This window comes from Marmota marmota, unplaced genomic scaffold (assembly GCF_001458135.2).
Source record: "Marmota marmota marmota unplaced genomic scaffold, marMar, whole genome shotgun sequence".
Taxonomy (NCBI): domain Eukaryota; kingdom Metazoa; phylum Chordata; class Mammalia; order Rodentia; family Sciuridae; genus Marmota; species Marmota marmota.
Genome location: NW_026000075.1, coordinates 404,815 through 432,701, shown reverse-complemented (window position 1 = coordinate 432,701; position 27,887 = coordinate 404,815). Strand labels below are relative to the sequence as shown.

Here is a 27,887-nt window from a genome sequence, read left to right as displayed (position 1 = left end):
AATATTTAAAAAATAATTTATTTATAGAAAGATGATTTACTTTATTGATTCAAGCAACAACACCCATATAAAGAAAGATGATAAGAAAAATTTTAGCCAGATACAGTGGCACATGCCTATAATTCTAGCGACTCAGGAGGCTGAGGCAGGAGAATCACACATTCAAGACCAGTCTTAGTAACTTAGTGAGATTCTCAGCAACTTAGTGAGACCCTGTCTCAACATAAAATATTAAAAGGACTGAGGATGTACTTCAGTGGTAAAGTGCCCCTGCATTTTATCCCCATTAAAAAAAAAATAAGAAGAAGAAAGAAAAATTTAAATAGCACAAAAACTAATTACAAGAAATAAATGACATGAATAAATCTTCAAAATAAAATTTTATTACAAAATCTTTAAATACACTTAATATTCCATTAAGACAAAAGTTAGGATCTTACTGATCCTATGGATTCACAAGGGAACAAGTCAGGAATGTCAGTATGTTCTCTAGGTTGAATTGAATGCCACTCTGCTCATGAGGGTAGGGTCATGTGGTCTTTGTTGCTAATATTCTGACTTTGTTCCTTTCCTTAGCAGCAAAACCCAGCAGGAATACTACTTTTGGCTGCTCTGCAGAATAAAGTGAACTGCAGAATAAAATGACTACAACATGCAGAAGCAGAAACTTACCACAAGAGAGCGATATCTACCTTCAAGAAAGAAAAATCGTTCTGTGGTCTGCATTCTTGGTTTTTGAATAAAAGGAACTTGGAGAAGTGTTTTGCTTTCCTTCATCTTTACAGACACAGCTAAAAATAAAAGTTGGAAATTGGTGTATGTTTTACAGAGCTCCTCAGTCTCTTTCAGGAAGCTGGGAAGTTTTATTAAAAATGGACTATTTCATTATAAGCAATCTACCATGTACCCTAATGTCTCATGATTCTGGGTTCATCCATTTCCTCAGAAGAAATGGAGCAGATGTGGGTGGGAGGTGTGAGTAGCACTTAGTCTCATTATTCTTGTAGGCCACTTGGTACCATGAAAATATCAAAGACCTTCATACCAGACCAACATGAATTCCAATTCTGGCCCTGACACTCGTTAAGTGCACGGTTATTTAAGTGATCTGTAGCCCTTAAATCTGTGTTTCCTAATCTGTAAATTGTGAGGATTAAATTAGATGTGTGTAAATGCCTTAGCCTAGTATCTGACACATGTGTTTGATAGGGCCATGGTAATTGCTGCTTGCTTATTTAATTCTGTTGTCTGTAGTATTTAGTAAATCTGGAACAGCAATCATCGAGATTTTGATGTTGGTCTCACATCAAAAACCTAGACAACCTGAGATACGTTGTTCTTTCTGATGATCTTTTTGAAAATTTAAACTGAAAAAGGAGATAAGTCTCATAAGGCATATGTACATCAAATAAACACAGATGGTAAAAGCACTGAAAGTCCATTTGATAGACAAAGCAAAGGCATTTTTTTTTAACCTGGAAAAGATCAAGGGGAAAATAAAATTCTCAATGCAAACACAAGTAGCATTAATTACAATGGACATTTTATAATATGGAGGCACATGCCACTTTACATGCATTATGTTGATTCAACGTATCTCAATTATTTTTGGTTACAATATTCTGAAGAAAGCTAGAAAATACTCTTAAATACTAAGTCATAAGATGAACAATATTGAGAAATTGTGAAATATTTGGAAATATTTAGAAATTGTGCTGCTTGAACTTAAATCACAATTTGGTTTTAGAGGAAGATGGTGGTTTACATCATTGGAAGAACCCACACCCTAAGTTAAGCCCCCAACATACTGAAAACGATGAACGAATTCTCTAAATTCCATTTCCCTTGGGCACCAATTAGATTCTCTGGTATCCAGATGACTGACGCCTTAGGCGGATTGTATAGACACCTATACCCACAAGGCAGAGGCCAATCACGATGGCCCCAATCACTGGAAGCACAATTGTGTAGTCAGACGAACACTCATCCACTAAGAGAGAAAACAAATACAATATAGTAGGTAAGGTTTGGTGACGACAGACCAGAAAGGAGAGTGGAAAGGACATGAGTGTTGGAGTCAAACACATCCGATTTCCCTGTGTGTGTGTGTGTGTGTGTGTGTGTGTGTATGCGCAGTTTGCACCCTGCCTTTATGCGTGGCAAGCAAATGCTCTACCGCTGAGCTACATTGCTAGCCTCTGGTCTTGGCTTTTAATTATATCATTAATTAGCTGTGTGATCTTAAGTAATTTACCCTTATAATTCTCTCATTTATAAAGTAAGCAGATAATATATGAGATTATTGGTTGATTAAGTAAAATAACCTTTTTTTCCTCAGCTATAAATATTCAATCATTGTTAGCTCTATTTCCTTAACTGGCCAAGAAGTAATCCCACATGTGCTCCCTGTAAAATGGGATGTGCCTATGGAAAAGATAATTTGTGTCATAGGATTCTAGATGATCTCTTGAAAACATGGGATGTTTATCCACTTTTAAAACATTTTTTATCACTCCTAAGGTTTTCTTGTATCACTTAAACTAATTTTTTTTTAAAAAAAGACCAATTAAAAGCAATATCAAAAAGTTCAAAAGTAAAAGTTTATAAACTTGTCAACACTGTTTTTTCTTTATTCCATCAGAGAGTACCTATTCAATTCATTTAAAAAAAAAACAGCTAGGTCAGAGATTAATCAATCTTGGCTGAAGAAGAATGGAAGGACCTGGGGATTAAGGAGAACTTGATAGAATATTCAGTGTAATAAAGAGTTTGGGAGAAAAAAGCAAATAAGTGGAGAACTATATATCTTACTCATAGATAAGATACATTTATATATATAGATATATCTTATTTATCTTACATACCATATCTAAAGTATGATATATGTGTGTGTGTATACACACACACACACACACACACACATATACAAATTGTGTCCTGAACCAAAGATCACCATTCACCCACTCCTATGTACCTGATGTCCAAGAAAAAAAAGATCAAGAGAGGTCAGGCAGGGAGATTTCAGAATAAAGAAAATTAATATAAGAAAGAAACTGTATTTGTGGTACACTATTTGATTTGCAATGGGCAATATTTATGTAATTATAATAACACGTGCTTTAGTAATTAACCAGAAATAGTGGTATAACCATAAATCCTTTACCTGCTATAGCAGGAAACTGACCAATTAAGAAATATCCTGAGGACTGGGGTTGCAGCTCAGTGGTAGATGCTTGCCTAGCACTTGTGAGGCACTGGTTTGATCCATAGCATCACATAAAAATAAAAGGCATTATGTCCATCTACAACTAAAGCAATATTAAAAAAAAGAAATATCATGATACAATTTTTTTAACTTTTTTAGAATTATGGAGATAAATATCAGAGGAAGCTGTTAAAAGTAGTTAAAAGCACTTTATCTCTCGAGGGTTCAGCAGAGAAATGATGCTTTTCATAACCCCTTTTGTAGTAAATGAGACTTTAGTTACTTATAGATAAATGAGAAAATGAATTTTGATAAGAAATTAAAATGAGTGGAAAAAATAAAAAACACACTTGTTGATCTAATAAATCTATCTCTAGGACTTCATGGTAAAGATATGTTCAGGGGCTGCGGTGGTAAATGAGTCCAGCCTGTGAAAAGCCCTGGGTTTGATACCCAGTACTGGACAAACAAGAGATATGTTCATACAACCATTCTAAGAGACTCTATCAGAAATTTAAACTGATATTTATACAATGGAATATAATGTAGCCACTAAAAAGAATGTGGTAGTATGTGTGCCTAGCATGCACAAGGCCTTGCACCTTCACCCCAAAATATAATGTGAAAATTCTCAATGTGGCAACTAGAAGTTCCCTAAAGACCTTCAAAGGATATTAAGAACCCAAACAAACGTACAGTGTATCTGATGTGAAAAGATATACAAAAACCTGAAAAAAGGACTGTGGTGAAAGTGGAGGGCAAATTTTACTTTCTATATTGTTTTATTTAGTTTAACACTTTTAAATATATTTAAAATGTAGAAAAATTTACAAAGAAAAATAGCTATCTAATTACTACATTTGGTATGAATGAATCACTGTAAATCTTGGTAGACATTTGCTTCCTATGTGCATGTGTATGTGTGCTCATGCACGTGCTTAAATAAAAATCATTCTATTTTAAATAATCTATACTCACTATAAGTGATTAAAACAATTACGAAAAGTACAAGTAAAAAAGTAAAAACCTATTACCTCAAAACTACTCACCCAGAAATAATTGTTAACTTGAACAAGCCCTGTTTCAGGCATCTTTCTTTAAAACTATAAGAATTGATGGGCAGAAAAATGAGTAAAGTACTTTTACCAAAATAGGATCATGCAAGTGCTATTTTACTAAAGCTCTTGATTTTGATTTTACTTGAATTTAATAGAAGAAAAAACACTAAGATGAAATGGGAGGAATTATTGAATGACAGTGTTTATTTGTCACAGGAAGTACTGTTTTATAAAGGATACCTTTAAAGTTCAAAAAAGAGATTATGAAATACACATTAGATGATTATGAAATGCATTGATGTTATGAAATAAATCAGAGTCATGGGTTTTCTAAACCCTGTTTCCAAATTTAACCATTATCTGTTGATACCATCTTTAAAGATCAATATTAATAGATTCTCTCCCATCTCTTTTGTCCAACTCCAAATTTTGAATAATTATATTATTGTATTTTTTAAAAATCACTGTTCAGGCTCATAACATTTCAGTTCTATTCCGTAACTATGATTCCTATAGTCTTCAAAAAATGTGTTGTGGGGGCTGGAGTTGTGGCTCAGTGGTAGAGCACTTGCCTGGCATGTGTGAGGCCCTGGGTTCAATCCTCAGCACTGCATATAAATAAATAAATAAAACAAAAGATCCATTTACAACTAAAAAATATTTTTTAAAAAATATGTTGTGTTGGGACTGGGGATATAGCTCAGATATATATGGTAGAGTGCTTGCCTCACGTGCACAAGGCCAGCACCACACACACATACACACACACAAAAAAAATGTGTTGTGAAGATAGAATATATTCAGATTATTTAAAACGTTAAAATAAAACAAGATGTTGTGCATTGAGAAGTTCCTCTTTAACCTCTTCCCCCATCCCCATTAGACAACTACTTTTTAAAAATTTTCTTATATGTAGTTCCAATGTTTACTTGTGCACATATTAACAAAAATGAAAAAAAATCCTTTTATTTCTCTTTTTTCTCAGTATTATGAACTATGCTTTTTGATTTAGCAATATATTTTGGGGGCTAGAATTGTGGCTCAGGGCTAGAGCACTTGCCTAGCATGTGTGAGGCATTGAGTTTGATCCTCAGCACTACATATAAATAAATAAATAAATAAATAAATAAATAAATAAATAAATAAAGAAAGGCCCATCGGCAACTAAAAAAATATATGTTAAGAAACAGTATATTTTGGATAGTTTTTCCTTATTCATATCTAGCAGCCTCAGTTTTTATAGGTATTTTGTATTTTGTTGGGGATATCCTAGTTTTTAAATCTGTTCCCAGTTGATGGATCCTTGTTTTTTTTTTTTTTTTGTTTTGTTTTTTATTGTTGTTTTCTTTTTGTGGTGCTAGGGATTGAATCTATTTTGTTTGCATGGGAGGCAAGCATTCTACCAACTGAGGTATATCCCCAGCCCTTCCTTTTTTTTTGGCCAACTTTTTCTATTGCAAATAATACTGTAATGAGTAACATGTACAAATATGGTATCATATACCACAAGGTATATTTATATTCCCAGATCCATAATTGGTTAGTACTTTTTATATTTGTATGAATAAAATGTTCAACAGCATTTGTGTGTGTGTGTGTGTGTTAGTGATTTTCCTATTCCTGAAGCCTATTTGTTTGTTTCCTTGTTTGTCTTATGGCTCATCTCCTATCTGGCTAAGTTTCACTGTCAAACATTATCTTTAGAATGGCTTATTGGTGCTGTCAACATCCTTGGATTTATTCAAGGCTGATGACATCTGTTGAGTGCGTTTATACCTAAATATTAATTTTGGATTACACTTTCTTTCCCTAAGAACTTGGTAGGCACCAGTTCATTGTTTATTGGTTTTAAATGATACTGTAAAAAAATCTGAGGCCAACTTTAACTCCCCCATTTATAAGTGATTCTCTATCCCCCTACAAGTTCTATAGCTTACTTCAGATATGTCCTAGACTTTCTATATCAATTATTTTCTGTGATACACTGTGCTTTTTCAATCCCAGCTCCAATTACTTATCTCAAAAAAAATTCTTCTGAATCTTCAAATATATCTTCATTCTATTTTTGAGCTCTCTCAGAGGTACCAAGTATCATTACATTGGATGGCCTGAATAGCATCTCTATTTAGTATCTTCCACAGGATGCTTTATTTATGAGGTTTTGTCTACATTAACTGTGATTACCTCAGTCTTTCTCGCCATGAAAATGATATTTCAGATATTTCAGTCCTACCTATTCTATTCTTGCTGTTTCTATATAATATTGAGTGATACTGCTTTGATATTCTTAGAAGTGAAATGTCCTTTTATCTTACTTCTTCATTTAACACGTCATCTTTGAACTCTGCTTACATAGAATCACCTTCTCAAATGAGTCTCAGTAAAAAAGCAATTGTCAGGGATTTCTTTCTGTTCCTGAGTTTTCTTTGTCTTTTATCAAACGTGTCCATTTCTATTCTCTGTCACAGGCTAACTGTCTTCTGCTCCCATGCATAGGCTGAAGTCCTAACCCTGGAACCACAGAGCATGACTATATAAGGATATACTGTCTCTTAAAAAAATGAAGTTAAAATGAGGTCATTGGAGTAAAATCCAATCCAATATGAATGGTGTCCTTAGAAGGAGATGACATTGGGCATATAGGTATGAAAGGAAGGAAGGATATATAGGTCTTCTTTGTGAAGACCTGGGCTACTTGCAGCCAAGGGGAGAGGCCTCAGAAGAACCAACACTGTTGACACCTTGCTCTTGGCTTTCCAGTCCCCAACACTGTGAGAATAGAAATTTCTGTTGTTTCAGGCATCCTGTTTATGGTACTTTGTTATAGCATTCCTGGCAAATTAACATACCCTCCCCCCTTTCGCCACTGTAATTTTCTAGCATTCTTGACTGTTTTGTTACAGTACTTTTGCAGAGTGGTCATGCAGTTCTTGCTCATACTTGAGCAGGGTAGTCCAGAAATTCAATTTCCTATGATGCCATTTAGGCAAATTATGTTTTTTTTTCCCCCCATTGCCTATGAGATCAGTCAGTGGTTCCCTTTGAGCTACATATTTTGATTCTATCTTCTTCTTCTTCTTCTTCTTCTTCTTCTTTTTTTTTTAGCCTGAGAATTAGCTAGAGTTTAGAGATAGCCTTAGGTTTGGGGCTGGCTCCCCAATTCACTCCCATACGTCCCATGTTCACTCTTCCTAGTCTTTCCAAGAGCTACTGTCACTCTCCCAGGTCAGAGAAGGAAGAAGATGAAGCAACCACTCTTGTTTCCTCCAAGAATGGAATGGAAGCAAGCGTTCACAGAATTTTTCTTCTCACATTGTAGGCTTCTTAGGATAGATATAATTATGGTGGGGAAGAGGAAGGCAGGGTCAGGAGCCCCACTCAGTTGCCCCTCCACTCTCCACTCTGCCCACAGAAAGTGGGCAGAGCTGTAAGTGCATAACATACCCAAGCACTTATTTATTGGTGATTCATATGAAGCCTTTGTTCTTTGCAGTTACTGCAATGTCAATTCAAATTAATTTTAAGGATGATTTGTATGGGTATTGGGGGATAGATAACTGGAGTTTAGGCAACCATCACCCAAAAGAACTCACTGAAGATGCTAGAAGGGAAAATTTAAATTTGTATGAACTGCCTTCTCCTGCTACTCTTGAAGTGAAATTCTGCTTTTTGTTTCCACCTGCTGTGGGAGAAACTGCCACATCCTAGAAGATTAAATTTACTCTAGTTATTCTGCAGGGTGGTTAGTGGCACAGTGAATAAACACCACTCCCTCTGCTCTCTAGAATCTTTCAAATGCTCTTCACCTTGAGCACAAGGGAGCCTGCAGAAGGCACCTATTTGAGGGAGGAGGAGAAAAAAGGGTAAGTTTCTGCAAAGCCAAGCCCTTGCTCTTAACCCCGAGTCACTTTGGGGAACACCAGGCCCTCACGCCCCAGATTTCTATTGACATCTCCTGTTTTAAGGAGGAAACAGGTATTTCCTGACACTCCGATTTCAGCCTTCCGAGACTCTTCAGGCTCTCTTGAAGCTGAGTGCCCTCTCTACCACTTCACTTCTAAGAAAGAGGAGAGAGCGAAAATACCTCTAAAGAGAGCCAGTGCATTTCCTAGATAAGCAGCAGTTACAGAGCTGTTGTTGAATTTCATAAACTTCCTGTTAGAAATGAGGAGTGGCAGGCACCCTTGGAAGATGGAAAAAATAAGAAAGAAACTTCCTGTTAGTAAAATCAGTTAAGAACATCTGGAAATCCATTATGTTCTCTTTTTATCTGAACTGAAATCTCAACTCTCATATTTAAACACTCACTCAATATAATAAAAAACCATTAATAGAATGTTTTCCTCCAGTTAACAATCACTCCCAATCAGGAATTTACTGGTTTATAAGTTGTTTTTTTTGGTGAATGTTTGCAAAGAGGCAAAGGTCATGATCTAGGTAAGTCAACCTCTTCTTCCTGACCTAGCTCTCCTCCAGAAATAGCCCAAATCAATAAATATATAAGGACAGAATAGCATCGAAGATAGACAAATCAGAAAAAAAAGTGTTAAGAAAGATGACAACAAATGAAGTTAAAGAAACTGAAGAACGAATATTTATTACATCTCTTTTGTTTGCCAAGATCTTTGATATGTGTTTTACATTAAAAAGTGAAATATTAGACAGTTTCTATTTTTAAAAATAATAATATATTGGAATAGTATAGAATATCTTTTAAAAATGATAGTATATTAAGACCATTTATAATTTGAGTAAGTCAGAGTTTGGATAAAATCCAGGAGTTTAAAGTCACTTTGTAATCTATTTTGAAATGGACTTTTATACTTGCTGGATATTTTTGAAAAGAAACTGGATATTGAGAATATTCTTAAAAATATATAAGAAAAATCAGTGCAGTTTTAAAATGTCTTTCCTATCATCCTCCCTCCGGATTTTGGCTTTCTTCTTCTCCCAAGCACCGTGTTCATGCCTGTCTTTTGCCCCCTGATTCTTGAAACCAGACCTGTCTTATTCATATATGGAAGGTGGCCCTCGGGCCAAGCTGACACAGCCTCCCTCAGCAGATTGGAGGAAGTGGGGTGAGGGTTGCCCTCTGGACAGCCCTTTGCTGGCCCTCTGGTGGAAATTGGGTTTCCTAACCAGTTTGGGAAAGTGGGACAGGCAAAGAAAGCTGTCAATCATGGCTGGGTGCAGTGGTGCACACCTGTAATCCAAAGGGTCTAGAGGCTAAGGTAGGAGCATCGTGAGTTCAAAGCCAGCCTCAGCAAAAGTGAGGTGCTGAGCAAGTCAGTGAGACCCTGTCTCTAAATATAATACAAAATAGGGCTGGGGGGATGTGGCTTAGTGGTCAAGTGCTCCTGAGTTCAATCCCCAGAACCCCCTCTCCCCAGCGCCCCCACAAAAAAAAAGAGGTCGACCCTTTCACTTTTGGCTGAATATTAAGCCAGAATTCCCAAGGCCGTCGCCCTGCACATTTTGAAGAAGGTGGGGCTTTACATGCGTTCATATCCTCTATTGGGCCTCTTTCTGGCCACCAGGCATGCGGTTAGCCAAATGACAAGTAGTCCTGCGATACTCAGGCCCACGGCCACAGGGATTTCTCTCCTGTTTCTGTCACTGAAGCATTCATCCGCTGTAATTGAAGTCAGAGTAACAGGTGTTACAGGCTGGCCACAAAAGCTGGGAAGTGATACTGCCCCTGTCTGTCTCAGTGTCGTAGAAAAGGAAACTGAAAGAGAGGTGGAGCTCTGGGCCTCCACCTGCTGCCTCAGACAACAGATGGGTGAAAGCAGGAAGGAAAAGGATCAATACAGTGGATCTGAAATGGGTAGGGCTGGTAGTTGCTTAAGGAGTTTATTCAAAGGTAGATCTACAGGTCCCATGCCCAGGAATATGGAATTTAGTGGGGCTGAGGTGGGGCCTGGGGACTCCGATGCAGCTGGGAGGCAGATCCAACCTTGGGCAACACTGGTTTGGTCTAGAGGGTTATGACTGGAGTCCTGTTCTAACTCTCAATCCAGATGAGCCCTGGAGCTGGGTCCTCCAACTCCAGAAAAGGGTTCCTGTACCCAAGTTTTCTATTCAAACTCTTTTCTTCTTAAAGGGGCTGTTGGAACAACCTGGTGTTCCTTGGATGACAGAAAATTTAAAAACAACAACAAAAAATATGTAAAAACAGTAAAAAGAGAGCAAAAGTAAACTTCTTGTGGGCTCCCGTGTCCTAGGGAGAAGAGGTATGATGCGAGGTCAGTGTCTGAGGTTTGGGGTGAGCTTTTCTTTGACAAGGCTGAACTTTTGTACTTGTTGGATTCCTCTCCATTTAAATGTCAACCACTGGCCAAGATTTCCCTAACTCCACCCTCCGTCTGCCACCAATGCTGTGTCAATCGAATCTTCCTCTATACCTCAGTAGCCCTTTCATGTCTTTTTTTTAAAAAAAAATTATTTTTTTTAGATGTTGATGGACCTTTATTTTATTCATTTATTTATATGTGGTGCTGAGAGAATCAAACCCAGTGCCTCATACATGCTAGACTAGCACTCTACCACTGAGCCACAACCCCAGCCCCTGCACATGTCTTTTTTAGCACCATATTTTACAATAGCTTGATCCTTTTGATCACCATCTCTCATTCTCTGATAAAAAATACTACTCAGGTGGTGGCGCATGGCTGTAATCCCAGTGTCTTGGGAGGCTGAGGTAGGAGGATCACAAGTTCAAAGCCAGCCTCAGCAACTTAGTGAGGCGCTAAGCAACTTATCAAGACCCTGTCTCAAAATAAAAAACAAATGGCTGGGCATGTGGCTCAGTGTGAAGCACCCCTGGGTTCAAACCCTGGTACCAAAAAACAAAACAAATGAAAAAATAACCCCCCAAAAATTGTTAAAGGAATGACATAAATCTTCCCATTTGAGCATGTGTAGGGAGATTTGAATAGCAAAGGCCAGGAAAATGGAGTTGAGCTCCAGCAGTGATGGTGGGGTAAACGAGAATATTCTGGCAGTAGAATCAGTAGGGCTTTGTGAGCGTTTGGTGAGAGGGTGGAAGAGAAGAGCGAAGGATAACGGAGCCTCTTGCTTGAGGACTCACCAATGAACAGTGAGTTTTAGGAAAACAAAGTAAAAAAAAAAAGAGCTTCTCTCCATCTGCTTTTTAGCACTGATAATAGGAGCCAGGTGTGTGTTCCTGAAAGGTTTGATTCCCCAGCCCTGCTCGCTTCCTGCCTCACAGAGGTTCTGATGGGGAAGATGAGCAAATGTGGGCCTCATTTTAATTTCACATGATCAGTCATGGAGGGTTTCAAACCTTCATCATGTGCTTTAGAAAAATACTTTCCCTACATTTGAAGTTTTGAGACCAGCTGACAAAGTGTTTGTTGCTAATTTTACTATTTAACCTGAGTTCTAAATTTTACTATTTAACCTGACTGTAAAACCTGCAGAAATCAGGGCTCCAAGGTGAGCAAGGCCTGATGCCTTAGTCTGCTAAGTGTTTCCCACTACATTGGAGGTATTTTCTGCTAGACACATCTTTGATTTTATAATGAAACCCAATGTGAAATCAGATTCTTACTATAGAAATTTAATATATGGCTAAACTTCTAGCTTAACCTATTTTGGATAATTGAGAAGAACTTATATAAGATTTTTGATGTCTCCTGTGAGGGATATTTTAGAAATTGAAGCTCACAAGCCTCTGATCATAAGTAGGAAAACTTGTGACCCTGCTTTCTGGGTGGGGAGAAAAAGGCTTTTCTGGAAAGTCACCCTACTCTGCTCCTGGCCCTTGTCCAAGGGCTGGTTTCCTTCCTGGGCAGCATCAGGCAAGCTCTGCCTGTGGTGGTTCAAACCCAAAGCAGAAGTTAGATGGAAACTAAAACTAACTATGGGGAAACACTGTTGGGTAGAACAACCCGTAACTGAGAAGAGGGGATCCAACAGAGTTTCTTTCTTTTTCAAATTTTGCTCCTTTCCTTCTGCAGGTGGGAAAGAATCTATTCTGAAAGCTTCATTCACTAATTCTCAGAATCTATAAAGTGTTCTCCAAACATGCCAGAGTTCCCCCAGGGCTCAGTAGCATGTATAAGGGATATCACAGATGTGCTTCCTGATGGATTGCGTGTGTGCTGAAATGAGTGAGAATGTGTTTTGGTTGGACAATGTGAATGCATCCTGCTGGGAGAGAGCTGTGAGTGTGCATGAGTTAAGGCATCTGGTTCTGAGGAGAGAGTGGCCAGGGGGAACTCTGTCCTTAGAGCTTTGTGGATGTTTCTATTCTAGAAAGCTCATGTAATTCCTGCCCCTTAGACAGCATCAGATAGAACTTGACTTGGAAGTGAAGCCTATGTTTGTGGCTTGATGAACATTTAACTTACCATTTCCAAAGTGATCTCCTTCGAAGTCGAAGGCTTGAAGTTGGACGTTCATTGTTTTCAGCTGAAGCTGTGGGGACAGCTGGATGCTCTGTTCACTCACACACTTGAAGGAATGCCCAACCACCGTCTCAAACATCATCACAGCACTTTTCATGCCTTTGTAAGCTTTCTCTGAAGAGAAAAAGTGAAATTTACCTATAAAAAAATTCTGGCCTTTCTCCACTGAGTCCCAGTTGTTGCTGGGCGGGGAGAAAAATGTGACCCACGTGCCACATGAAAGGACTTTCTTTAGATGTGGCTCTCTGAGGGTCCTGCTACCTTCTCCTCATGAAAAAAATACCCTTATTTTTTGGGGAGGCTCTGGAGTATAGGGGAAATGTCTCACAGAAATGTTGAGGATTCTGAAGTGAGAACTTTGAGGAATGCTTCCTCCAGTTCTTTTAAATCACTGGAGATGGTTGTCAGTGCTTAAGAGGTACCCACAGAAATTTTAATAATAAGAGAGGACTGCTCTCTGACGCAGTCACAAGAGCCCTTAGTGACCCAGAGCAGAGATAGGCAAAGTCAGCAAGTGGAGCGTTCGCATATCACTGGCTGAGTGCATAATAGAGTAGGAGGAAGAACTCAGCAGGAGAGGATGTTACATCCACCCATGGAAACTGAGAAGGGCAGGGCCTGTGTCTTCTTCTCTTCTGAATGCTATCCTCAGTCTGCCTTGCCTATAAGCCCTATGTGCTTGGCCTGAAGGTCCCTCAGACCTCACTGGCTGTATGTTTCTTCTCTTGGACACACTGGTGCCCTGCTGGCCCTTGGCACCCCAGCAAGCTACTTGGTAGAGTACTCAAGGACCGGCCCTGTCTTATGACAGGTGCACCCTCTTCAGGGACGTGATACTTCAAGGTAGATGGGGTTAAGGATTTTAATCACATAATGAAGTTTATTGGCTCTAATTCCACACTTGTCAAGCACCCTTCTTCCTGTCCATAGTTAGGCTTCTTGAATGGGAAAAAACTCGTTGGCCAGAGGACCCAACAGTCTTGTCTTCTTGGCCATTATAGCGAGAAATAGCCATGTGATCAATTAACAAGTTGGCATTAAGGTCTACATTTTATGTGCAAATGCCCTAGATGTTTCCTACATATGACCAGGAGTAACTCCTAACAGAGAAGAGAGGATCAACAGAGTCTTTCTTTCTCAAATGACTGCATCTTGCTCTTTTCCTTCTGGAGGTGGGAAAAGTTGTGAAAAAAACTGTGAAACTTGTGCATATTACTGTATCATGTGATCCTGATCCCTCTCTCCCCACACTCATGGTCTATTATCACCACTCCACTAAAAGTGTGACTGCATTAATACTACAACTACAACTGATTGCTGCTACTAATAGCACCATCACAGCCACTGTCACTATAGCTCCTGTTGCCAATGCTAAGTCTTGATCATTGGGACCTGGGATCATATTTCCCCTTCATCAGCATCTAAATTAATTTCTGGTCTGACTTTCCCTTCCCCTGACTCTTAAGATGACTACCTTATCACTGGCAAAAATTTAATCCACGCCTAGTAATAACATCAGTTAATTTATGTTAGCACTCACATATTTATTCCCCAGCCTATATGAGACAGATTTGAGTAATGCACATGAAAATATGTTCTCAATATGATATTTTACTTACATTTAACCAATAATCATTAACAAAATCCTCCTGAACAATATCAACATAATATAGTAAATATTTTAAATAGATGTTACCCCACATTTTCATTTTTTTGGGCCAGTTTCTTTAGTGTAAGTTTCTTAATTAATAGAATAATGTTTAAGCTAATCCAAAGGTAGAACTTTGAAAAGGAGAAAACAGACACAAAATCCAGTGTCTGCACAGAGAAAGTGGGTCAATACAGGTGTGTTGTCTAAGAGTAGGTTTTCTGGGGAAACATCCGGGGCCTTTGGGAGACTCACTGGACTTTTTTGGAAGCATGACTGGTCCAGTAGTGAACACTGTAGGAGCCCCCCATGGGTAATTCTCCATACAGCAGCCAAAGTGAATTTATAAACATAAATCGGATATATCATTTTCCTATACCAAATCCTCCCACGGCATCCTTTCACACTTTAGAATAAATCCAAAGTCCTCAGTTTGCTTTCCACACAGGCGCTGCATACTCCAGTCTGGTCATCCCCCAGACCTCGTGGGTTGTGAGTTCCCTATCTTGGGTGCCAAAGTGCCCTGCTGGTCCTTAGGTGCTATAGTAAGCCCGCTTGGTACAGCCTGTGCATCTATTGTCCTGCCATCAGAAAAGAGCTTGCTCAGGCCCAGATAGTCCTAAATGGTGATATCTGCTCAAACCTCACCTCTTCAGAGCTGCCTTCCTCCCCTGAGGATTCCCTAAGGCTGATCAGAATCAGCTTTCCATTTCTCTCCACTACTCATAGAAGGTACCAGCCCTTAATAGTGTCCTATAATTTAATGTGTTCGTGTGGGGTCCCCTCCCTTTCCAGAATGTATGTTCCATGAGTGCAGGAATTATCAGTTGGAATAATTAGGGATCCCTAATGGCTAATAACAAATGGAGCTTGGCCTTCTCTTTATTTTCATAGAACAAGTGTGTGATCCCAAGTGTAGAGAATAATTTGCTCTACTGAAACAGCCCCTTTGAAAGTAAAAACTCCCATTTTTTTTTCACTTCTAAACTTTTTCATACTGAGAATGGAGGCTGAGGGGCTGTCCCTTGGCCCTGACTGCTCTAGGTAATCTGAGACTATGACATATTTCTGATTTACACAGCTAAATCTACATGTTTGTCTCCTGCTTTTTGTTTCTGTGTCCCTTCTCTTTTAAAAGTTTTCTGTGACTAAGTGAAGTGGCACCCCTTTAATCCCAGCAATTTTGAAGCCTGAGGAAGGAGGACGGCAAGTTTGAGGTCAGTCTCTTCAACTTGGCAAGGCCCTAGGCAACTTAGTGAGACCCTGTCTCAAAAGTTGGTGGTGGGGTCTGGGAATGTAGCTCAGTGGTGAAGTGGTCTTGGGTTCAATCCCCAGACACTGCCCCACCCCCCCAATCCTCCACCCCCACCAAAAAAAAAAAAAAGTTTTCTATTCTCCTGAGTCCTGGAAGATGAGCTTTGAAACAGAAAGATCTCTATCTTTCTTCCTCAGAGCTGGTTTTGAATAAAAACCTCTTTTTCTTTCTCACCAACCTGCCTCTTGCTTTTTTTTTTTCTTTTTTTCTTTTTTTTGGTACTGGGGATTGAACTCAGAGGCACTTACCCACGAGCCACATCTCCAGTCCTTTCTATATTTTATTTAGAGAGTGTCTCACTGAGTTGGTTAGGGCCTCGCTAAGTTGCTGAGGCTGGCTTTGAACTTGTGATCCTCCTGCCTCAGTCAGTAGGAAGCGCATGCAGGTAGCAAATTCCCCCAGAGTTCTCTTGCAGGCTACTTCATTATTATTATTATTATTATTATTATTTTGTAGTTGTAGATGGACAGCATGCCTTTATTTTATTTAGTTATTTTTATGTGGTGCTGAGGATTGAAAGCAGGACCTCACATGTGTTAGGCAAGCACTCTGCCACTGAACTTAGCCCCAGTCCCCTACTTCCTCATTTTGTTTCTTAAAAAGCAGCATCAAAATTAGCAGATTCAAAGATATGAAAAATAAGCTAACCAGAAGCAGAGTATTATGGCTGCTCGAACAGCCATTCTCTAAGTACCAACCTGGATTTGAGACGGTCAAATAGGCTTCCACTTCACTGATATAATATGAATTTTCTTCCTGTAAAACAGCAGCGTGTTAACCTATGGGTCATCTCCATTTTTATGTTTATGATTCTGGCTTACAAACTTGTGTTGTCAGAATTCCAGCTATTATATCATTGATGTGGGGGCTGGGGGCACATGGATACTGAACCACAATGGTGTTAGAGAATTTAAATAAAATAAACACACCATATCATAAATATAAAAAATAAGTAATGGCTTCTTTCTGGCCCTGGACTTTCTATGGCTTACTTGTCACTAGACCCTGAAACTCAATTCCACTAGTATAATTTGAGTCCTTTCAGTAGTGCCAAGTTTCCCCTTTGAAGTGCAACTACATTGGGAAGGTGAAAGGGTTGGAGGGACACATATGAGCTTTTCTAATAATTTATGTCTAAGGGAAGGAGTTCTTAACTTGACAGCACTCATCCCCAAGGGTAAAATTCATGGGATACAAGAACCCTCTGGAAAAATAAAGTATGCAAAATTGTACATGCATTTTCTTCCATGAGATGTCAATTTCTTGAAAGAAATTAATAGGCCCATGTTCTCAAAATGGTAAAATGGGACCCACAGGAGAGATTCTGGGAAGAAACCTTTTACCTTAGAAGAGGACCCCAATTTAGAAACACAAAGTAATATCACAAACTTTATTTAGGGGTAGTCCTTTTGGACAAAACAAATGAACTACAAAGTAACTATAACCTCCTCAGAGTGTAAAACAATCAAAGGAATTGAATTGGGGTATGAAAGGGTAAAATGAAAATGGAATTTATTTCTTTGGTGCTGGGGATTTAATCCTTGGGTATGATGCATTCTATCATCGAGCTACAATGTCAGCCTGTTTTCTGTTTTTTTTTTTTTAATTTTTTAATATTTATTTTTTAGTTTTCGGCGGACACAACATCTTTATTTGTATGTGGTGCTGAGGATCGAACGCAGGCGGCATGCATGCCAGGCGAGTGCGCTACCACTTGAGCCACATCCCCAGCCCCTGTCAACCTGTTTTCTGTTTTTTAAAGTTGGTGATTTAGACTATTCTCATATGAAAGAAGTACAAAAAGTGGCAGAGTAATCAAAATTGGAATCTGAAGTCAAATTACTTTTTAAAAAGTTTCCAGTCTAGTTGTTAAAGAAATTTAATTTCCTTCCTTCCCTCCTTCCTTCCTTCCTTCCTTCCTTCCTCCCTCCCTCCCTCCCTCCCTTCCTTCCTTCCTTCCTTCCTTCCTTCCATACTGGGGAATGAACCCAGGGGTGCTTAGCCACTGAGCCACATCCCCAGCCCTTTTTATATTTTATTTAGAGACAGATATTACTAAGTTGCTTAGGGCCTTGCTAAATTGCTGAGGCTGACTTTGAACTGTGATTCTCCTGCTTCAGCCTCCTGAACCGCTGGGATTACAGGAATGCACTACTATGCCTGCAACAATAATAATTTTAACTGCATTATAATCCATTTGTCTATTATTCATGGATGAAATGATTCATTGCATGTTGTTTTAGCAAGGTCACCAATACTGACACACTGACCTCTAGATCCTACAACTTTTTGATTCACTGTTATAGTTTGGATCAGGAATATTCCCCAAAGGCTCACGTGATAAAGGCTTGATCCCGGCTGGTGGTGCTATTGGGAGGTGATGGAAACTTTAGGTGGGGCCTAGTTGGAGAAGTAGGTCACTATGAGGTTAGCATCTTTGCTCCAATAACCTCCCTGCCCTAATGTTCTGCTAATAGGCCCGGAATCATTCAAGTCAAGTCACCATGGACTGCAAATTCTGAAACCAGAAGCCCATTAAATATTTCCTCCTCTTAATTGATTTTGTCTCAGTGACAGAGAGCTGACTAACACATTCACCTACTATGCTAAGAGCCAAGTATATGATGCATGGCATTTTTGGTCGAAAGGTGACGCCAGCTAGCCATTGAGATGATATGATTATGTTAAGATTTGCATTCATATGGATATTGGACTCCTACTGTTCACCTAGGCCGGCTACGGGACTCCTGGAGAGTTCCCATTGGTTGGGGAAGTACAGTAGGAGGGAGTTCCGGAGGAGGAGCTCTCTCTGCGGGTCCGGGAGGAGGCCACGTGGGTGGATTGAAAATCTTCCCGGGCTCGTACCGGACATTGGCGGCAGTTTCAAAAAATAAAGTTTGTTCCTGCTTGAGTGGCTCGTGATTTTGTGCCCAGCCAGACTGCGGCACTACTACGCATGCACCTCTTATCTCATGCAAGGCACCTCCATGTATTGCTTTAGTTAATCCTCACAGCTAGGAAAGGAAATGAAGGTTCAGTGCCCAAGGTCTTATCCAAGGTCACAGCCCTAAGAGGTAGCAGAGGAAGATAAAACCTTCAGCTGCCTGTGTCCAAATCTAGCTTTAATTTCTCCTTTATATTTACTCTATGCTGGGCATTGTTCTAGGCCATTGTTCCAAGACCAGACTGCCTCTCTTGAAGTGCTCATTCTCAAGGGGCTTGAAGGCAAGTGGAACAATGTGCTAGACTAGCTATGACCTAGACCTTTTTGGGTGGCTTTTATACCATTTATTCTTTATTTGAGATTCTTTTATAAAGGGAATTACTTTAGGGCCCATAGTTTGGGTTACAAGACTCTGGTCCATCCTAAAGGCAAAGGGGACCCCCTGAAGGGTTTTAAGCAGGACGGTGATGTAAGCAGGACTTTGTGATTTTGGAAATGGCTTAGGCTGTGGTGTGAGATTAGTTTAAGGCACAGCATAACAGTTACTGTGGGGAGCGATGATGTGGATCAAGATGTTTGATTGCCTCGTGGTTGTGGTGCACTTGCATTGGGATCCCTCTGTGCAAAAGTACAGGTTAACATTGCCCAGTTGCTATGGTGACATCCGCCCATGGTCACTCTGTGCAAAAACTCAGAATTATCAGTTTTAACCTTGAAACTCAGAGACTGACTCCCAGAGAGAGAGGAGTCTGAGCATAGCAAGAGAACCATAATGTCTCATCAGAGTGTGAATTTCAAACCTGCCTGCTTTGCAGAAACTTTCCCACAAATAACATTTTTTTCTAGGGAGTGCGTACTGGGGATTGAACTCAGGGGCATTTGGCCACTGAGCACATCCCCAGCCCTATTTTGTATTATATTTAGAGAGAGGATCTTACTGAGTTGTGTAGCACCTTGCTTTTGCTGAGGCTGGCTTTGAATTCAAAATTCTCCTGCCTCAGCCTCCCAAGCCGCTGGGATTACAGGTGCACATCATCATGCCTAGCTCTACAAATAACATTTTGGTGAAAAAAAATTATATAATAAACGTGCTGAGCTAGCTCTGGGTCATTGCATCACCATCCAGATGTAATATCTCACTTGGTCTCCATTTTCTTTCTATGTGTGCCTGTTTGTCTCTTCTAATCCTGTATTGCCCCTTGCTGATATCTGAACTAACCATTGTGCAGGTGGAGGCAAGTTGCCAGACTACTCTGAGCCCTCTGGAAAACCTTCTGGACCCTTCTCTTCCCTTTAGCATCTCTCTGACCCATCCTCACCTAAGGAAAGGGTGCTTTGCATTTCTACAAGGGTCCAGTTTGCTAAGTGAACTCTTTTGCCTGTGTTACCCCATTTGCAACACCCCCCAACAACAACCTCCCAAGATAGAATGCATATTATCAGCCGAGTTTATAGCTGAGAGCAAAGAGGTTCAGAGGAGTTAAGCATCTCCCTCAGATTCACATAGCTTATAGGTGAAACCAAGCAGGACAGTGATTACAGGATCCTTTCATACTGTGGGGATAGGTGAAAACTTTGTTATATGAGAACTTTCTTTTCTTTTCCCTGGAATGCAGGAGCTTATAACTGTGTATAGGAAGCAGAACTGGCTACATAAGGGATGTGTGGGGTCTTACACAAAGTGAAAATGCAGGGTCTCATTTAAAATTCATTAAGAATTTTAAGAGTCAACAGCAAATCATTAAAGCAAGCATGAACCCTTTCAAATGCACAGATTTCACACTGAGGAAACCAGCCCCAACAGGAAGGGCTGTCTGTTCTTGGTCCACAAGAATCGTATTAATACAATCAAGCTAATGCAAACAATGAGGCTTTGCTCAAGAGATGGTTCACATTCACTGTGAGTTCTTTTTCATGACATTATAGGTCAAAGTCTAGAAACTTCTATTTTGCTGCCTCAAAATTAGTGAAACATTGACTGGGACTGAGCTGATGTCTGTCTTTAGGCTAAAGGAAAAGTATGTCAGGTGAACTCATGTAAACAGGGGGATGTTTAGTTTTCTTAGAATTCTAAGTTTTACATAATTTATACTGCTGATCCCAAGTGGATCTTACTCAGATAATGGTGTCCACCTTATTCTGAAGAGTTATGTTACAGGATGTAAAGATATAAAATTGTCTTAAACTACAGCAAAACACATTTTTAGATTTGGAATTCAAAATCTGGCATAATTCAAATAGGAACAGGCCTGAAGTATATTCTATAGGAGGGTTTGCAAGCTTTTTGTGTAAAGAGCTAGGGAGTAAATATTTTAGGCTTTGTTGTTCCCTGATACAATTCCTCAAGCCTGCCATTGAGCAGCCACAGAGAACACATAGACAACTGCGCATGCTCCAAAACACTTCATTTATGCCCCTGGAAACTTGAATTTCATATACTTCCATGTCAAAGATACCCCACTTCACACACCATTTGAAAAATGTAAAAATCATTTTTAGCTTGCTGGCTATACATTCTCAGGTGGAGGGCTGGATTTGGTCTGGGGATCACTGTTTGTTGAACCCTGGTCTACACCATCAGTGGAAAGAAAGTTAACGAGTCAGCCAGTTGGTTATTGCTGAAGGAATCCACGTTATAAACAGAGTGATTAACTTTCTAACTGAGAGAACAAAGTGTTGCTAAGAACTTTTTAATACTAATTTTGAAACATCTTCTTGTCCCCATATTGGAATCCTTTAAGTTGTCAAATCTTTGTCCTTAACTTTCGTTTTTTACTAGTTTAGTAAATGAATGGGGATAGCAACAGGAATTCTTTCTTAGGTTGATATGAGGATTAAAGAAAGAAAACCATGGAAGAAACTTAATGCAGAACCTTCACGTACATTTTAATTGATGTTATTTATAGTGCTGATAATAAATTAGACTGCCCCTTCCCGAGTAAACTGTTTCAGTTGAGATCAATGATAATTTTTATCTATTTCCCAGAGCTCAGCTCTAATGGCAAACACACACACACACACACACACACACACACACACACGGTGGGGGGACAAGCAAGTGAGCTCAATTTAGCTCTATTAATTGAAGAAAAAAAGCTAACTTCCACTCTGCCGGATGGGGGTGGGTGAATGGGGAGGAAGTCTGGGGTTTGGGAGCTATTTCTTTTTGTTGTTTTTGTTGTTGGAGTTGTGGATTGAACCCAGGGCCTTGCACATGCTAGGCAAACATTCTATCACTGAGTAACATCCCCCAGGTGTCAGATTTAACCCAAACCCTGGGGAAATGACGTTTAGCACTTCATTTCTCTGAGGAGAGAGAATATGTGGCATTATTTCCCACCAGATGTTTTTCTCTTTTGGGGTTTGGGTTAGAAAGTGACAAATATATCTACTTGCTAGACTCTTGAAGATGAAGTGAAAACCCTCTTTTTTAACCATGGGTATTGGCTGAATGGACGTTAACTGATAGGTGCATGCAGCATTTTAGCTCCATGTAAGAAACTTAGAACAGAGTCTTCACTTACATTTTAACTGGTGTTATTTGAATGGATCACATATAAAAGTCTCACCTCTATACTCAGCCAATGGGATGCTGACACCATGCTTCTCACTACTGGTGTCTGAAAGAGCTCTCTGAATATCTCATCAAAGAGATCCTAATTCCTCAAGGAAACTTAATATCTTCCTTAGCAAGCTGGTTTCTACAGCAAGACCCAGGATTCCAATACAAGTCAGCCCTTCAGGTCTTTCTAGGAAGCCAGCATGCCAATGACCAGCATGCCTTGAGGTTCTTCTGTTGAGAACCTTTTATAAAAGGTGCTGTGGGAGGCACATAGTCGCAGATACTCAGGGTGTGGATTTTTATCTTCAACATTAATTAAGACTTTTTTTGCTCAGCATCATAGTGACAAAAAAACAAACAAACAAAAAACCTTTGTTCTAGACAGAGGAAAAGGAAGCCCAAGAGGCTGTTTCTCCTGATCTACTTTTTCGGCAATTTGGCCTAGAGTGCTCTGCACAATTTAGATTCACTCCTTTATTCATTCATTTGTTCATCAAACATTTGCTAAAGAGATACTATGTATAAAGTCAGTGTTGGACCCTAGAGAGAAATGTGAACCAGCCATAAGTTTTGTCTTCAAGACGGCAACATGGACAAATGCATTAATGAAGGTTGGGGAATAAGACGTGGAGACTTGAAACAAAGAGGAGAAATTCTCATCTTTACAGGCTAATGATCACCAGGCCATCTTAAAGGATGAATTCAAAATTAATTAATAAATTTTAATGAATGAAAATAAATAAAAAATTCAAAATTAATTCAAAATTAATTAATTATAATTAATTAAAATAAAATAAAAATAAAAAAATAATTAAAAATTAAAAGGTGCTGAGGGTACAAGGGTTGTTCTAGGCAGAACATATAGGAAAGCAGGGCATGAAATGGCATGGCATACTTGGAAAGTTCTGAGGGTATTAATGTTTGAACACTGTTAAGTTATCAGGAGCCTAGCTCATGAGTCAGGAGGACCCCAAACACACCACAAAGGCTCTGAAGAAAACGCCAGATAGATCATAAGCATTGATGTCAAGACCTGGGATGGCCAGTGTACTGCTTGGCCCATTCCCCCTTTCCACATGGTGATTGATTTCCCCATGTCCTGGATCCAGGGCTAGAGGCCTGAAGCTCCCCAGTCAAAGTAGAAGGTGAGAAATGCATAATGTTTTTTTTTTTTTTTTAAATATATTTTATTTTTATTTATTTATTTTTTTGAGAGAGAGAGAGAGAGAGAGAGAGAGAGAGAGAGAGAGAATTTTTTAATATTTATTTTTTAGTTTTTGGCGGACACAGCATCTTTGTATGTGGTGCTGAGGATCGAACCCGGGCGGCACGCATGCCAGGCAAGCGCGCTACCGCTTGAGCCACATCCCCAACCGAGAAATGCATAATGTTGAATGTAGAAAAATACACTCTCCCTTCTATATCCATGAAGGGTTGGTTCCAGAATCCCTCTTAGACACCAAAATCTCAAAGGATGCTCAAGTCCTTTATATAAAATGGTGCAATATTCACAGAATATTTGCACAACCTCCCTTATACTTGAAATCATCTCTAAATTGCTTACAATATCTACTGCAATTTAAAAGCTATGCAAATAGTTGTTAAACTACATTGTTTTTAAGGGAATAATGAGAAAAAAAGAAGTCTGTACATGTTTAGCACAGAGGAAAATCTTCAGAATATTTTCATGAGCTGTTGATCAAATTCATAGAAATGGAACCTGCAGATACACAGTGCTGACTGTATATCTCTACAAGGCACAGGATGGTGTTTTAAAACAAACTTATCTGGGCAGGAAGGAAGTTGTGGGAAAGAGGGAGAGGAGGTATGTTTATCTTGACCCTAAAAGATCTGAACAACTTTTGGTATATTACCCTAATCAAATGGGACATTGACAGGAAAAGGTTTTCAGTTCTCTAAAAAGTGAAACAGAGGGAAATCCATCTTTCGTGACCCACTGCGGGCCAGTGGTTCACATATGTGAGCCTGGCCCACCTCCACCATGGTCCTCAAACTAAATCCTGATTCACCCTGGGACCCACAGTTCCCAGAGATTATCATAAAACTCTTGAGACCAAGGGGGTCTCTGGAATAAAGGGTTTATTAACTGTTACAGATGTAGCCAGAAAAAGTCCAGGTCCAGATCCAGGGATAAGCTCTCACAAATTCCAGCAGTAGGGCTTAAGATAGAAGCAGTGCCCACTGAACCTAGAGCTACAAACATATTCGTAACAAAAAATTGGAGGGCTGGGGTTGTGGCTCAGTGCTAAAGCACTTGCCTCACTCATATGAGGCACTGGGTTTGATCCTCAGCACCACATATACCACATATAAATAAACAAAATAAAGGTATTGTGTCCATCTACAACTTAAAAAAATTGGAAAAGAAAAGCACAAGCTATTGACCTCGAACCTATCTTTGTGGGAAGCCATTCTCACACGTGATTGGGCAACTCCCGGATTGGGTGTGAGGGGCTCTGGCTAAACTGTGTCGGAGCTTTCCCGACCCTCTTCTGGTGCGAGAGCCTGTCCGTGTGGGGGTGTGACTGACCACTGACCCTGAGGCCAATCACTGACCCTGACCTTGGAGTGCTGCCCCCCTCGACCTTCATTGGATGGAATTTTCCCCTGAATTTCTTGTTCCCCAATAAAAGGCCACTCCCTGGCGTTCTCTCTCTCTCTCTCTCTCTCTCTCTCTCTCTCTCTCTCTCTCTCTCTCCNAAAGGCCACTCCCTGGCGTTCTCTCTCTCTCTCTCTCTCTCTCTCTCTCTCTCTCTCTCTCTCTCTCTCCTGCTAGCCCTGAGTAATCCTTGCTGCCCTACCGGGTGGTTCGAGCTGTGAGCCAGAGAGGTGAGAGCCATCTGGGACCTGGTCATAGAAAAAGGTAATTGAGTCTGGGTGTTTATTTTGATCTCACTAGCTAACTTTTATGCCAAGAACCTCTTTAATGAAACCAGTGCGCTGGTCACATGGTGGATATCTTGGCTATAGATAAAGAGGGCAGGACAATGTGAAACAGGGAAAGCTTGGGGATAGCACAGTCCATAAGGCACAGTGATGGTTGGGTCTGGATTGGCTGCAGCTGAAAGCAGAATGAGGTGGCTCTTAGAGGGTGGGGATGGGATTTGAGTGAAGGTTTTAATAGACATTCAGGATTGTGAAATGAGCTTCTTTTTTTGGGGGGGAGGGGGGTTTGGCTTGAGCAACTATGGCCCTTGTAGTTAAATTTAGAACATTTCAAAATTTGTTTTTTCTTACCCACCCACTCTTAGAGAAGAGGAAAAGAGGTGCAGAACAGCTTACAATCTGTTCATGGTCACAGAGCAAATGAGAGGTCTAATTGAAGAATAATAGGGTTAGGTGGCACCTCAGAAAGCAGATTTTCTTTATGTTGTTGTCACTTGTAGTATTTCAATTAAAAAATTTTCAAATTATTAGACAGAATTTGAAACCCGGAACTAGAGCCTGTATTTCTTTTATATTCTCCCTTATACCTGGTTCATTGTTCACTGGACCATGGGTCCCCACTGTGTAGGGACATAATTTTCTTTATGTTGTTGTCACTAGTAGTATTTCAATTAAAAAAATTTGCAAATTATTAGACATAATTTGAAACTCGGAACTATAGCCTTCATTTCTTTTATATTCTCCCTTATACCTGGTTCATTGTTCACTGGACCATGGGTCCCCACTCTGTGTGTACTTGAGCTAAAGACAGTTAAGAAGAAGCAGGTGCAGAAGAATTCTCTGCCTTCCCCCAGGTCCCTAAAGGCAAGATATAAACTTTTAGAGATCACTTTCTTCTCTATTTACCAAGAAGGACGAAAGTGAGTCACTGGAGACCACTGGAGACCCACATCAGCTGGGAACCACATCAGAAGAATCTACAAAATCAATCTTACTAACTAGCCTTTATCTACCAGTAGTTTCCCCATATATTTACCTTACCACAGTTTCCTACCTGTGAAAGCCTAAAGTAGCTTTTTTTTTTTGTCTTGTCACATCTCTAAAATTTATTGTTCTTTGTTGAAGATGTTATAAGCCAGAGTTCTAAGCCATGGCTTTGAGTTATCTTTCCTGGAGGTTTCTCCTGAGCAATGTACACAGTACACATTAATAAATGGCCTTGTTTTCCTCTCACTAGTCTATCTTTTGTCTCCAACTTATGGGAACAGATTTATGAGGTTTGCAAAAAAAATTACATTTCCTCTCCAATAGGACAAAGTGGATATTCGGTAAATTCTTACTGATGAATGGGTCAATGCATTAGGCCTGCTCATAAGTATCTTACAACTCGGTTCTTGTAACATCTACTATAATATAATGAAACATAAAGTCATTCTCTAAGGTCCTCCTTTTCTCTAGAGCAGTGGTTCTCAAGGGTGATTTTGCCTCGTAGGGTGTGTCTCCTCATTACTGAGGCATGGTGTATTGTCACTTGGACACATTTTAGGTGTCAAGTTCTATTACTGATACCTCCTGAGTAGAGACCGGGGATGCTGCTAAACCTCTGACAAAGCACAGGACAGTCCCCAAGATGACAATTTATCTGGCCTCAAAAGTTAACACTGCTGCTGTTGAGAAATGTAAATTCAGAAAGCAGCAACATTTGAAAAGAGACAGATTGAACTGTAGAGCCCATTTTTCTTTTGGAAAAATCTGAAAGGCTTTCTTGCTGTGTATTTCATATAATACATCTATTAGGGCAGAAGTTACAACATCAGGGTCCATAAGATAAATCTAGCTTGTTTTGTTTGGTCAGTATGTGTTCAAATATTTTAAACGTGTTACCAACACTTAAACAAATATTTTTTTACCTAAAGATCTGAATTTCTGCCTTTTCTTGAACAATCAGAAGAGCTGGAAACATTGGCCTCTTGTTACCACTTGAAAGAAGTGTGTGTCAAATATTTAACAACTGGCACAGTAGGAAGCCACTCAGAATGGACACCTGGCCTTTCCGGATCAAGGTTCCCCAATGGATGGACCCTGCGATTGGCACTGTGATTGGAGCTGAGGAGTGGTGGCTGCCTCTGGGGACGTGGACATTTTCTTCTTCCTCCCATGTGTCTCCTCATTACTGAGGCATGGTCTATTGTCACTTGTCATTTCATGCTTACCTTCACGTTTTTCTTATTAGATTAAGGGGAAAATTAAATCTTTCTTATCTCTAATTAAAGCATTTTAAAAGTTAAAAACATGAGACTACCTGTTTCAAGGGGAAAAATGTTTTTATTAGCTTGCTTCATTCATTGAGTTCTATGCTTAGCTTCTACAATCCTTGAACTTGGAGTTCCTGTTTGGCTGAAACAAATTCTTAAACAAATGCAGAAACTTCCCAGGCTGGCAGGCAGTTTTACCTTCTTCTTCTTCTTCTTTTGAATTTTTTTTTTAGTTGCCAATGGACCTTTATTTTATTTACTTATATGCAGTACTGAGAATTGAACCCAGTGCCCCACACATGCTAGGCAAGTGCTCTACCACTAAGCCACAACCCCAGCCCAAATTTTACCTTCTTGAAGCTTCTTTGCTTCCTCCTATGCTGAAACCAAATCAACTGCCTGGGAATCTGTGCTGGGGATACAGTAACTAAAGTGGGCTGGCTAGTGAGATTCCGGCAAAGCAATTAGTGCAACACCTTGGGGCCACAGATGGAGAGTGGCTTCCAAAAGGTGGGTGAGGCAGGGAGGAAGGAGGCCTGTTGGTGCTTTTAGCTTCATCTG

At 39.7% G+C, this 27,887-nt stretch overlaps 1 protein-coding gene across 4 annotated transcripts in view; it reads right to left on the bottom strand.

Moving 5' to 3' along the window:
• Positions 1-361: 361 nt before the first annotated feature.
• Positions 362-27,887, bottom strand: part of Lamp3 (lysosomal associated membrane protein 3) — a 38,848-nt gene continuing 11,322 nt past the window's right edge. For 2 of the 4 annotated variants that reach the window (XM_048814220.1, XM_048814216.1), the window contains exons 4-6: positions 16,357-16,414; positions 12,639-12,809; positions 8,835-9,895 (exon numbers count right to left, since the gene is read on the bottom strand). In XM_048814220.1, coding sequence (XP_048670177.1) covers positions 9,756-9,895; positions 12,639-12,809; positions 16,357-16,414 — 369 coding nt within the window. In that variant the 3' untranslated portion in view covers positions 8,835-9,755. Of the gene's footprint in view, positions 1,991-7,269; positions 8,447-8,834; positions 9,896-12,638; positions 12,810-16,356; positions 16,415-27,887 lie in introns of those variants that run through there. The other 2 variants (XM_048814218.1, XM_048814217.1) reach the window with 2 other exon arrangements.